The sequence below is a fragment of the Hermetia illucens genome, chromosome 4, assembly GCF_905115235.1.
Source record: "Hermetia illucens chromosome 4, iHerIll2.2.curated.20191125, whole genome shotgun sequence".
Taxonomy (NCBI): domain Eukaryota; kingdom Metazoa; phylum Arthropoda; class Insecta; order Diptera; family Stratiomyidae; genus Hermetia; species Hermetia illucens.
The window spans coordinates 116,998,981-117,012,749 of record NC_051852.1 but is presented as its reverse complement, the minus strand read 5'-3'; the positions used below and the strand labels follow the sequence as shown (position 1 = coordinate 117,012,749).

At 41.2% G+C, this 13,769-nt stretch overlaps 1 protein-coding gene across 7 annotated transcripts in view; it reads left to right on the top strand.

The window, feature by feature from the left end:
- The window catches only part of LOC119654823 (hexokinase type 2), a 265,870-nt gene extending 261,868 nt beyond the window's left edge, over window positions 1–4,002 (top strand). For all 7 annotated transcript variants that reach the window (XM_038060390.1, XM_038060386.1, XM_038060387.1 and 4 more), the window contains exons 6-8: window positions 1,609–1,798; window positions 1,891–2,230; window positions 2,978–4,002. In XM_038060390.1, the coding sequence (XP_037916318.1) occupies window positions 1,609–1,798; window positions 1,891–2,230; window positions 2,978–3,148 (701 nt within the window). In that variant the 3' untranslated portion in view covers window positions 3,149–4,002. The remainder of the gene's footprint in view (window positions 1–1,608; window positions 1,799–1,890; window positions 2,231–2,977) is intronic.
- Window positions 4,003–13,769: the final 9,767 nt, after the last annotated feature.

Here is a 13,769-nt window from a genome sequence, read left to right as displayed (position 1 = left end):
TGATTTTTCTCGGTGCTTTAACTTACTTTCTTGAAATAAGGGTCAGCCAACTTAACCGCCTTATTGGGCTAATTTATGTAGATTTCCTGTTCAACCAGGTATGTAAATTTTGAAATTAGTGAGAGTACGTACGCAGATTTCTCGACAGGACAGTTGCGATCAACTGTTGCAAAACTTTAATTCGGTTAATACTGTGTTGGCAGAATGAGACAAAGGCAATTAACCAAAACAAGACCATCCAGTCCAGTTTGAACGTTGAGTCCAGAATCTTAGGCCCCGTGGGGACGAATTTGAAAGTCCAATAAGGAGCTGTATATCTTATGCGATGGAACAAAATACGCCACCCATATAAGATTGCAAGACTCCAGCTGGCAGACCATGTAAATTGGATGAATAGCAGAGATTTGCCAGACGTCTACTTAAAATCAATTTAGAAGCCTAATCATCACTTAGAGCATATGAGAGAAGTTAGTGAGTAATGAGGGCTACACGCTTCTCGGCTTCATGAATTGAAGTGCACCGTCACTCGACTGACAAGAATCAAGGCGAAAACTTAGAGTGCCTAAAGACTGACATCGGATATGATCGCCGTAAAAGAGGAACAACTCAGATGACCTGAATGGAATGCTGTTCAAATCCACAAGATTTCATCTAATACACTACGATGTGCCGTTTATATCATTGGAAATCCCCATTCAACTAAAACAGAGAGATATCTCAAAACATTGCATACCCTTGACAAAGAAAACGCCCGCATTTCAACAAATATTGTCTTCACGCACAGCAGATGAAACCACAAAATTCATTGGGGAAGACGAGTTAATGTTTCTTTGCCGAAATGGTTCTGAAATTGCAACACTGAATTCTATGAAAAAATCTTAATGATAATACTAGGTTATCTACGGTATATTTGGTGCGCTGAACTTAATTAAAACTCTCTACAATTCAGTTGGACCTCCCAGCTACTCAGTGAGACACCTAGATAGTTCTCACCTTTTCGTACTATAATAAGCGGCCGGCCGATGGGCATGAACAATTAGCTCCGGTTCTCCTAGCTTTCAGTTGCATAAATCGTTCCTAAAATTAATAAGTGCTTGCTTAATATGACGAATGGCCAATGTGGTTGAGCGTTAACCTCTTTTTCTCATGCTTTGGGTTCAAATCCTGGCTGTGCCATTTATTCTTGTATTTGTCTTTGTGCTTATCATGCTGTCGCAGGCTTACACATGAAATTAACTATAATACAATCTCAATTTCTCTCTTCACAAAGGAGTGAACAGAACAAAGATGCATATTTTGCTTAGTGTGAATTAGTGCATGCATTTTTCAAACCAAGGAGCTATGCATCCTTTTTTTCATGTGCTTAGAAACTATCCCAGCAGTTGCGGTAGATGTAGAAGCTGATTTACTTGCTCTTTTCATTCTAATATGGAATTATTTTACATTCCATTATCCTATCAGGAAATTTGCATAGAAAATTTTAGAGTAGCCTCGGCCTTAGATATGAAAGCATACTAATTGCAGATGATAAGAAATAATAATTGAAAGCTTATTAACTGTTATTAATTTTGAAATATCTACTTCTTCTTCGGAACATTCACAAACTAGGAACCGGAAGTAACGCTTGCTATGTTGAGCGTGTAGAAAATGCAGAACTCTTCGATGGAGATACTTCAAAGCCATACGTTCTGATCAACACTGAATGGGGTGCATTTGGTGATAACGGTGCCCTGGATTTTGTTCGTACCGAATATGATCGTGATGTTGACAAATACAGTATAAATCCCGGAAAACAATTGTAAGTATAAGTGCAAGCCTAGACAGGACTCCATATATTTCTAGGCTATTCAAGACGCACTCAAATCTAATTTATTCTTTTCCGTATTTTAGACAAGAAAAAATGATTTCGGGAATGTACATGGGCGAATTAGTACGTCTTGTGGTAGTCAAGTTTACAAAAATGGGCCTATTGTTCGGCGGACAGGGATCAGATCTCTTATTCACACGCGGACAATTCTTTACGAAATATGTATCAGAAATTGAGGCTGATGATCCAGGAACCTACAACAATTGCCGCATGATCCTCGAAGAATTAGGTTTAGTTGATGCCACTGACGAAGACTGTGCTAATGTTCGTTTTATTTGTGAGTGTGTTTCGTCCCGGGCAGCTCATTTAGTATCCACGGGTATTGCAGTATTGATCAATAAGATGGATGAACCAAGTGTGACGGTGAGTACATTTTTTCACCTTTTAATATTGCGATTCTGGACTAATCTTGTGAGAAGTGGGATTTAGCTTTAAAAATTTGTTTGATCTTTCTTTAAAATAATGAAATGAAAAGCGGATTGCGAATTATAGCCCTTGACGACACTGATGTATCATCTATGTCAGCATTAGCCCGTCTTTTACCGTTTTAGTACAAAATAATTTCACCATGAAAACGAGTTTCTATAGTATCGAGTTGCAAGATCATTTAGTTAACTAATTATAGTAGCAACAAACTCCATTCTCTTCATATTTTCCACCATAAACAATTAGTAAATCTGTACCAGTTTGCTCGACATCTCACTTGAATTTTTGCTTTTCATAAAAAGGGTTAAGGATGAGCCACAGAGGATTTAATAAGCCTTCCCAGCTGCTGGGCAAATAATAATTAATAAAATTGTCCTAGTCCCCTCTAGGAAAGCAATGATAGCATTCTCTTAGGCAAGTCCATTTTGCAGCTTTCTTAGCGCCACTCTAAATATCGTAGAGCTCCTACAGATGAACGTATTTATTGTTTCGTCTGCCATATGTCTATGACACTTTTCTATTTTCATCCTAGCGTGAGGAACGTTTAGAAGCTCTTACATCAGCACATATTTGACGTCAAATCCGTTGATCCGCTTCATATTTGAAAATTTCTGAATATCTATTATACGTATTATATCCAAATATTTTTGAATAAATTTGAACGTTTAAATTCCTTTCATGCAGGTCGGCGTTGATGGTTCAGTATATCGGTTCCACCCACGATTCCACAATCTGATGTACGCAAAACTCCGACAACTAGTCAAACCGCACATTCAGTTCGATCTTATGCTCTCAGAGGACGGCTCCGGGCGAGGTGCAGCATTGGTCGCAGCAGTCGCGAGTCGAGAAAACTAGAGACCTGTCAGATAACTACTTTTATTAATTCTATTTCTAGATTTATATAAAACAAAAAAATTCCTTGTGACAAGCATACAATATTTCAATGTAGTTAAACATCACTCCTATGAAACCATTGAAATATTCCAAATATACTTATACTTTTACATTGTGCGTTTTCATTCAATCAAAAATTAGATTTCACTGAAATTTCGTGAGAAAGCAAATGAAAACCGCAAAAAGTACAATAAGACACAAGAGCAAGATAATATTATTCAGTTTCTAGAGAGAAGAAAATAGAAAATATGTTCCAAGAGTATTTTAAACTGATTTTTCTAATATCTTTATAAAAGATATTTTAAAACATGATTAGTTCACAAGACATGTAGGATTGTGCGAGTGACTTATAGTATGATGATTAGCGAATGTCTATTTATCAAAAGAGAGATGAAAAAAACACATAAAAATTCACATAAAAACAGAAAAATGGCAAGAAAAAATTCTGAAAGCAAATAAAAAGTGGAAAAATCCGGTTCGCGAAAAATTCAACTGCAAATATATTAAGATAGAAAGAAATTTTTGTTTTCCTCCGAAATGTTGTACATTTGAACAATAAATAATGCATAACATAAATAAACTTAACCCAAGTATTTATATCTAAGCCAGAAACATTGAGAAACTACTTTTTAAGTGTTGGATATTGATAGAGACGAAATTATAGACAAATGAAGAAAACTACATACTACTTGAAAGCTAGTTTAGTTATATTATGATTACAAATAAAAAGAAAGTGGTTATTATACATTATAAGACACTAAATGAAGCAAAGATTATATAATTATTATTATTGTAAATAAAAAGATAGAAAGAGACACATCTTTGATTGGATATTATTGAAAATTTCAATATTGATTTTTTATCTTGTTTTGAATGTTCTAATATAAATGAGTTAGAATAAAAGATTATACGTTTGAATTGTCTGTTTCCTGTAATTTTGTTGGATTGGCTGTCGTCTACGATTGGCTGCCATTGATTTTTCGATATTCAATTCTATGAAGTCTTTACAATTGTAGAGTCAACCTATTTAGTGATTGACTGGAGCATTTCTCCTTTTTCGAGGTTTTGTGTGAAACAAACCTTAGTCAAATTGGTTCAAGGTATGTATGTCTATCTGTCCATCTGTCTGTCTGTCACACTCAATTTACTCGTCAACGGCTGAACCGATTGTGACGAAATTTGATGACAACAAGTGGTCTGTGGGTCCGTTTACATGCAGCGAGTAGCATCGTTTTGCGTTCAGTTTTTTTAGCATTAGCAGTTTAGATATATACAAATCAGATGCCAACAGGATTTTTCCGGATTCAAAATCGAAAACAAGCTTGTGACCCTCTCCACTGGGTTTCCACGAAACTTGAAACTTTGAACGAGTTTTCCTTAAAACCAGGTTCTGCAAATTTGTTCGTACCATTTCTAAAGAACTAATAAAAAGATTTCAGTCCGCTTTTTTCAAAATGTGTAGAAATGTTGTCGCTATCGTTCAACAAAAACTTAACTTCCTATTATAAATAACAAATGTTCCACTTTTTTTTAAATGGGCAAAATGATATAGAAAAAAAAAGTCTCTATTTGTGTTTCAGACCAACCGTATTTGCGATTTGCAGCGAACTATTGGTCCATCTTTTTTTGGAAGGCCACTTTTCGAGACGGTGCAATACTTAAACTGGGATTTTTTACAAAATATCATTATTTAATAACTTGAAAAACTGTGTTTTCTAATTTTACAGTTTTTTTTTTAAAACATTTTCCTCTTCCACTGTTGTACATGAGAAGAAGGTACGGGTTGCCTTTAATGCTTCGGTAACGTTGCTTATTTTCGATGAAATGTTTTGAGCTTATTCAGTTTCATTTTCTTCATTTGCTCCATCCTTTTTATTGTGATTTTCAATCAGACTCTGAATGCTTAAAATTTCATTAGTCACAAAGACATCCTCGAAACCATCGAAACCTTCCAAGCCGTTTAACTTGCTTCAGATAAAAGAGCTTGCCAACTTTCTTCCTCATTTATCTATTAAACAAAAATCGTGGGAAGGTAGAAATGATGTCCATCCACGCCACATACAAAAAGTGGTGGTCATTTGAAACAAACTTTTGGCGTCGTCGAAGTAGTAGCTTTCCATACTCGATAAGTATTCTTGGACCGCCAGTATTCCATAGCATTTTGCACTGCTTTTACTTTCGTGAATAACAAAAGACTGCGGGTAATACTCGATGAGGTTCAAAAAAAAGTTTCATTTACATAGTCGCAGTGGTCGTTATTATTATTCTGTTAAGGGAAAGTCGCACCGCATCCTTAAAGAACTATTGTGCCCCTTTTATTAGTTATAGTGTACCTATTAATCATAGTATCTCAAGCAAGCCTGTAACCGTCAGGAGTATATTCCCTACTTCCAGATCTTTCAACTTTGCATCTGGTATTGAGTATTCTCCCAGATGCATCGACATACTTTGCATAAAACCTGCAGGCAGTGTCTGTAGATGTCCCTAGTTTCCCTAGGTGATAGTTTAGCCAACAGTGACCAATGAGAATTCCCACTATGATTCGGAGGTTCTTTTTGGTGCGCATGGGTTCGCATCCCCCAATAAGCACCCTGGACTGCTCCATCCCTGGTTGGCCCGCCCAGTATAGTTCCCTCAACCGTTCATCTTCATTTCTTAGGGTCATAGCCCGAAACCGTTTCCGATTCCACAGAAGGGTTATGGCCCGTGTAAAGGCGTCCTTGCTCCCTTCTTGGTTAGTTCATATGCTGCCTCGTTTTCTCCCAACCTGGCGTGAAGTACATTTTTCTTGGACCAATGGCACCGGCACCCGCTTCCTCTATTGTGAGGGATCCGTCAGTGTACCAAGTAATCAATTGTTGGTTTAAATCGTATTTCCCAGCCACGCTTTTCGCATTTGCCTTGTTACTCCAACGGGTTTCAAACTTCTTATCGAAGTGAAACCTCGTCGTCATGTTATCCCTTGGTATCAGTAATTCGGGATACCACCTAAAAAGAATATTAATCTTCCTTCGGTTGAGGCAGCTCCCGCCTCACTGATACTCCGGCCATCCTAAATATTGCCCTCCTTGCCTGCATCTGTATGTGCAGATGGAGAGGGGTTAATCCCAGAAGGACCTCCTGGGATGCCGTTGGGCATGTCCTCATTGTCCCATCGATACACACGCAAGCCAATCTTTGGAGTTTGTATAACTCTCTTCCTTGTGTGCTGAGTTCAGTTCTTTCTGCTCAGATTACCGCTCCATGGGTAATCATTGGCCTTACTATTGTAGTATATATCCAAAATAGTATCTTCGAGCTGCAACCCCATTTTTTCCTGCTATGGACCTACAAGTTATCAGAGTCCTCGTGGCTTTCCGACAAGTGTTGCCGACATATGTCTTCCAGAGTAATTTTTGGTCTAACGTAATCCGCAAATATTTGGAGTCTGTTTCTCGTTTCACCTCCATACCGCGTAATCTTATGGGTCTCAGGTGATCAAGTTTAGGTCTCCTAGTGAATGGTACTATGGTGGTTTTGGCTGGGTTGATCCGCAGTCCCACCTTCCTGCACCAGGCACTAGTAACCGTTAGTACAGTTTGGATTTTATCACATAGGGTATCTTCATATGTCCCTACAGATTAAAACAATGTCGTCCGCGTAACCCTGGAATTGTATTCCAGTATTTGTTAGCACGCCCAGGAGTTCGTCCACCACCATACTCCATATTAGCGGCGATTGTGCCCCGCCCTGTAGACCACCCTGAGCAGTGTTCATGACAATAGAATTTGTACCTGTCGGTACTTCTATTTGCCTGCTTTCTAGCATTTTGCCTATCCAGAAAGCCAGGGTGTTTTCCACTCCCTTGCGGTTCAGGGCATCTTGTATCTCTGTGTGCGGTGTGTTGTCAAATGTTCCTTCGATATCCAAAAACGCACACAGTGCTATTTCTTTTGTTTCTATGGCATCCCGTAATACATCTGTCAGCTAATACAGAGCAGTCTCAGTTGACCGTTCTGCCCGGTAAGCGAGTTGACACTGATGTAGGGGATTACGCTTTAGAACGTTAGTTCTAATATAGTTGTCTATGACCGTTTTGAGTACGAATGATGTTAGGCAAATTGGTCTGAAAGATTTAGGGAGAAAAGGATCCTTTTTACCCACTTTCGGAATAAAGACCAATTTTGCCCGTCTCCATGCCCTTGGTATGTATCCCAATGCTATACTCCCCCTTACTACCCTCAGAAGCGACTTTAAGATGATTCCTAGGCTTGTCTGGATGCTGGGAAAATGCCATTTACTCCGGGTGATGTCAGTGGTTTAAAAGTTCCTACTGCCCACCTTAGCCTAGCTTCTGAGCATACCTCTTTCGCTAGTTTCTAGTTCTCCTTTCTTCTCTTTTTATTCGTTGTTGGGGTGTCAGGTAGAATGTTGTCGCCTGCCATCGTGGGGTAGGACCCCGGGAAATGGGATCTGAGAAGCATTCATTCTCGGTAAATGTCCCATTTTCCTTCTTCAAACAGACAGAGGATATTGCCCCATCTTTGGCTACAGCCTTGTAAAGCCTGGTTGCTTCTGTGATCTGTTCAATCTCTTCACAGAATTCTCTGGAGCTGTTCCGTTTTGCTTTCCTGATCGCGTTGCTGTACGCAGTCAGTGAATTTTTGTACCTCTGCCAGTCCCCGGTTCGTAGTGGTGGTAAACAGAAAATTCATAGAACGGTTGGGAGTAGGAAGGGTAGCGTAGACATTTCACGGAATCTCTACGAACACGTGGACGACTTTTTCTGTGAACGAAATTCTGGAGGGTTTAAACGAGAAATAGGGCCATTATAACGAATAAAATTTTAGAAGAAAACTACCTTTTGGTATCGGGATCAAGTATAACAAGTCGGACACCGGAAGTGAGGCGTTTATTTGAGTGCAGAGCTATTCCTTTTATACGTCATCCGTAAAATATATGTATATTGAGTATGTCAAGCTACTCACTTTAGTGGGATATTAATATTTAGCATTTTGGATTGCAGTCAATATACAAGGAAAAGACAATTTGAGCTACTGTAGCTTTATCACTAATACGATTTTGATCAAGCTTTTCTAGTTTCTAGTCAATTACCCAATAATTTAGCGATATACTATTATTAACTTAATTTGAGTAAATATAAATATGGAGAGTATTTTGAAGTCTGGACACCGTGTAGGTGCAGCTTAATGATTTTTCAGATTTTTCAGTTGAGTAGTTTTCTGAGAATGGGTCCGTTAAAAAAATCATCACTTCCAACCCCCTGCACTCTCTGCCTTTGCAACAAATGCCAAAACCAAGGCCAATACCAAAAACGGAAAGTACTAATCAAGAGCTGTCATTTGACATACAATATTAGTATGTTCGGTGAAAAAAAAATCACACCCCCTTAAACTAAACGTGGATAGATGTAACTTACTGCATTTGTGGGCGTCCCACCAGTCGGTAAAGCCATTTCTGAGGAAATTGCGTGTGACGGACAGACATTGAACCGATTTTAATAAGGTTTTGTTTGTTGTAACTGGAGGCAGATATGTGTATGTACAAAAAGATGGACATATATGTACGTTAGTACAGCGAAATTTAATTCGCGAACATATGTATGTGTATGCTTTTGTGCACGGGGTAAAGTGGAAATATGTGGATATGCGTTAGATCATATAAATGCATTTATGCACCAGTATACGGTAACATGCAATTTTTATTTCTTCAGGATGAGTACAATATTTACATATTTATATCCTGAAGTTTGGCAATATATGGCGGAATATTTTGCATTCTTAGCTATGCGGGAATGGAAACACGTACATAGGGAGTTCCTCGTTTAAGATGAACACGCAATTTTATACCCAAAACGCAGAGCTTCCCGTATTCCAAATTGTTTCTTTAGCATCTCACCTAAAATTTACTGACTTTTGTTGCAATTTACCCCTTGGGTGGGCATAACGCGTCAACCGCACCTACGCGCCATCGTTCTCGAATACCTGAAATAACCTTCAGTTCCTCCCGCGACTTTCGGAGACCTTTTCTACTGTTCTGCACCAAGTGCCCTTGGGGTGACCCACTCGTTGGCCATATTGGGAGAGTGGATTCTAGTGTACAGTGTAGCTCGCAAAACAACTGTCGTGCCTCTTAATGCGTGACCTATCCACTGCCACTTTGCCTTTAAATCACAACGCGTATGGGCGCCAGACCTGCAATAGTGTCAGGCCAGCGCGCTTCTATCATACGATGCAGACAGGTGCCATCTTCGAATGACACTGAGTGTCACGATTCCATGTGCTACTCCCATATAGCAAGGCAGAAAAAACATTAAAACAGAACAGCGTGAACTTCATATTGATGTTGGGATAACTGCATTTCCTTACTTTGAATAGGAGAGCAAAGGGGGATCTAGCACTGATGATTCGTGGGCGACTTCCAATTTGGTGCCACCGTCGGCAGGAACCACGCTTCCTAGATATACACATTGGTCGACGTTTTCGATGGTTATCTCATTAATGCACATAGGGAGAGTGCGATAACCCATCAGCCTTGTTCATGTTTATGTTTAGTCCAAGTCTACTTAACACTCTCTCCAAATCCAGAGTCATTTGGCCAAGGTCCATGAGCCGGTAAGAGAGCAAACGGATGTCGTCAACGTAATCGAGGTGTTTGAGGAAAAAAGTAATAGGTCATTAAATTCTTCACGCCCACCGGACAAGACAGCGCGAGGAACGCCCCCGGTAGCAAGCAGAAATAATATCGGTGACAAAGGGTAGCGCTGACAAACTCCACTTTGGACCTCAAAATCTTCCGAGACTTTACCTCAGTGCACGTGACATTTTGCCCCATCATATGTTGCTCTGATGATGACTACTAGCTTCTTCGGAATGCCCCTCATGCGTGGAACCCACCAAATACACTCCCTGTTTACGGTATCGAAAGCTTTCTTCAAATCGATGAATAGTGGGTGGAACTAGATTCAAACTTCGCACAGTTTCACTGTTTAATGCAGGAGGATCAGGAGCGGAAACCAGCCTGCTCTCTGTCGATCGAGCTTTCGAGATGTTCTTTAATGTGTTCCACGATTATTTTAACTATTATCTTTAAGCACAAAGCCGATGTCAGCGCCCTTTTGTTACGCACATCTTAAATCTACTGTTAATCGTGAAGTTGTTGAAACCCAATTAGCCTTATGGCTGACTCCGTACTCGATCAATGTAGCAGCAATGACTAGGCAGGGGGCACGGCATGGCAGAGCAAGGTGTTGTCGGAGCCCACCTCGGCATTCAGATCACCCATGACGATCACAATGTCACCTTTAGGAGGCCTCCTCTGATCTGCGTGTAATTGCTCTTAGAAAACATCCTTCTCCTATATTTCGGAAGGATCCGTTGGCGCATAGCACTGTACGAAATCTTAAAGCTTGCCTTGCGTAGCCGTCAGAAGCAACCCAATGCCAAATTCGAAGAATACTCTCCAGAATCCCACCATCACCATCTTACCTCGCTTGGAATTCCCGCTCAATTTGCAGAAAGCGAGTATTCTGAGGACCATCGCTAGCGTTGTGGAGGAAAGTACGCACATTCCAGCAACTAATTTTGATCCGTTTTCGATAGCCAAAGGTCGTAGCCATGAGGTTAGTTCCCAACCAAGGCGTTGTTGACGTTTCGGCAGCAATAAAATTTCAACATTTGTAGGTTGCTAGCCCACACCGCAGATAAATTGAAAAGTAGTTGAGTCAGGAAGCCGACATAAAGGGTAGCAAGCCGGAGATCACTATAGTCTACAAAAATATAGATATAAGAAAAAGAGGGGTTGGAAAACAATTTGATTTTATCGGACTACGAGAATCAACGGTAAAAACGCTAAAGAAAGTCTACGTGGGACACAAACCACTATCATCAGCCTACGAGTAGAAGCAGTAAAATAGACTGAATTATGTGTCGGCTTAGGGAGCAGGTGGCACTGAAGCATGCTGCATACGGAAGACCATATCAGCAAAGAGTGAAAGGTGTGGACTAGGTGGGCACATTGCAGATTACAGTAGGTGCCCGGAATACAAGAGAGCCCTCAACGCAAATATAAATCAAGCAAAGACCAAACCAGCCAAGCAGCGCTATGGGCTTGCAAGGAGCAAGCCTTCCAGGAATTTTTGGAGCACCCGGAGGATGGATTCATCAGAGGCAAAATAAGACAAATCAACATATAAAGCTGCTATGCTCTACCCAACGCTACACTCTGTTTTGGGTAGAGCTCTGATTCTGCACGCAAGAGGACATTGGCCAAATCGCGTGGGCTCTTGAAAGAAGCACTTGAGCAAAGAATGTGCGAGGACATGTTCTCCTCGAAGCGCTCGCAGAGCTTGACGTGGTACTCGCGAATGTTGGAACCTCATGGACTTTTAGAGGAAGAGGCCTGTGGTTTATAACGGGGCTGACGCACGTGAGTGCCGCTTTAGCCAGTAGAATCGTTTGGAAAGTCAGTAAGGACGGTCCACAGTGCCCACCAAGCAATCTGCATGGAAATCAAGGGCGAATCGTACTCGAAAAGAGCTCTCGCAGAATGGCGGAGGGGCACGTTTTCCGCCTCAAGCTTGACACATCTCTGGATGATTCATGGTAAAAAGTCACCCAAATCACAAAATAGATGACGAGAGCATACGATGCTGCTATGTCCAGAAGGCGACTGCTCTCCAGTAGACAACCCAACTACTGATGGAACAAAAAAATTGCAAATTTGCAAGCCATAAGTTTCCGGGCAAGAAGGCCTCCCTAACGGTTTGCGGCCTAACGACGGGGTAGCAACAATTACGATGAGACACACAGACATCTGTGGGGCTGCTTAATGTTCAGAGGAGTAAAAAGAACTAGTTCAAACCGTTGTGGGAGCATGCAGAGTTAAACTCTTGGTGTGTTTCCTACAGATTGATGATGAAAAGACTACGAAGATCACCTCAAGTAACTTTTCCTGGCCTCCTGAAGGCGACTGTTGTCACTCTGCCATGAAAATAGGCAAAGGCAAACGATGGTTCAGCTCAACGAGTGCATAATATCTCCACTAACTACAGAAGAGCTATGAGAAATGTGTGGTAGATTCGGTGACAACAAACCCCCATCCCTACCAGCTGGTAATGAAGACTATGCTCGACCTTTTCGCCAACGTCTTCGAGGCATACAAGGAATATTTCCTGCTCAATGGAAAAACAAAAGTTGGTGTTGATACCCAAGCTCAACAAGCCACCTGGAGATCTAACATTATATCGGCCTATCTGCCTGATGAATACAATAGGGAAGATGATGGAGAGAGTCATCTACAACAGAGTGGAACCCATCGCGGAGAGCAGCAAGGGCTTGTATGAGTATCGGTATGGTTTTCGGACCACCGGCTCTACGGTGGATGCAACAAGGATGGTGGCGAATCTGGCAAAAGGTGCGTCGGTTTCTGGCGGCTACTGTTTCGTGTATGCATTGGATGCCAAAAACACATTCAACTCGGCCATGGCTGACATTTAGCGAATCTGGTCGAAAGTTGCCTATCGTCTAGGACCTTCTGGTACAGGACGAATGGGGGAGGAGTATATAGTCACAGCGGGGGTATCACAGAGCACGGACAGACGTTAGCGGAGGAGAAAATGTAAGCGGTCTCAATAACAAATCGTAGAGAGAAGAACACTTTTAAGGTAAAAGTCGATGGATACACGGTCGTCCAAATGCCGGCTTTCAAATATCCAGGGGTAATGATTAATGAAAAACTAAGCTTTTGGGAAGACCTAGAGTATGCATCTGAAAAGGCACCTAGGACCACCGCAATACTTGCAAAAAAGTTGCTGAATATTGGCGGGCTGAAACACAACCGATATGTGGGCAGAGGCGCTTGCAAATATTCAAAAACGGAAGCAGGTTTTCAACGCCTTTAGAACCATAGCAGTACTGGTGATAGTGGGCATGATCCCAGGCGATACTTTAACGAAAGAAATGAGTGTGTTGTATCAAGCAAGACGTATGGAGGGAATACAGAACACGAACTGCAGCAAGTTCAAATTCGAATGATCTCTGGTAGCACAGATGGGACTAATCTACGAAAGATCGCTGGATGTACAGGCTTACTTCCAACATTAGGGTAAAGCTTGTACAGAAGTACGGAGAGACCATCTACTGCATTGCTCAATTCCCCACGGGGTACGGTGATTCCTACAGGCAGTATCTGCTTTGCTTTAGTCTGGATGATTCACCGAATTGTCCTAGATACGGTGGTATGGAGAGGAGGGATCTGAACCGGAGATGAGGAGGCCGAAGGAAAAATAAATTTAAACCCACCCTGCGAAGAAATACCTAAATGGTGGTCGCGCGAGGTTGGGGCTGGAGAGACTGGGGGTGGTTTTTAGTAGATGATGAACAGCCCTTTGCACCAATTTGCTCTGTTAGACGTTCAGCTTTTCTTCCTGAAACTTTTCTAGCACTATGGTTATATTCCGATGGGTTTGCGTTTCCCTGGACTTTTCCTCAGGTATTGTCGAGTCTAATCCCAAACTTCCTATTTTCACTTGATTCGAAGTTTTATTGTCAGTTCCGGCGTTCAACTCGCCTTTAACCCTCTT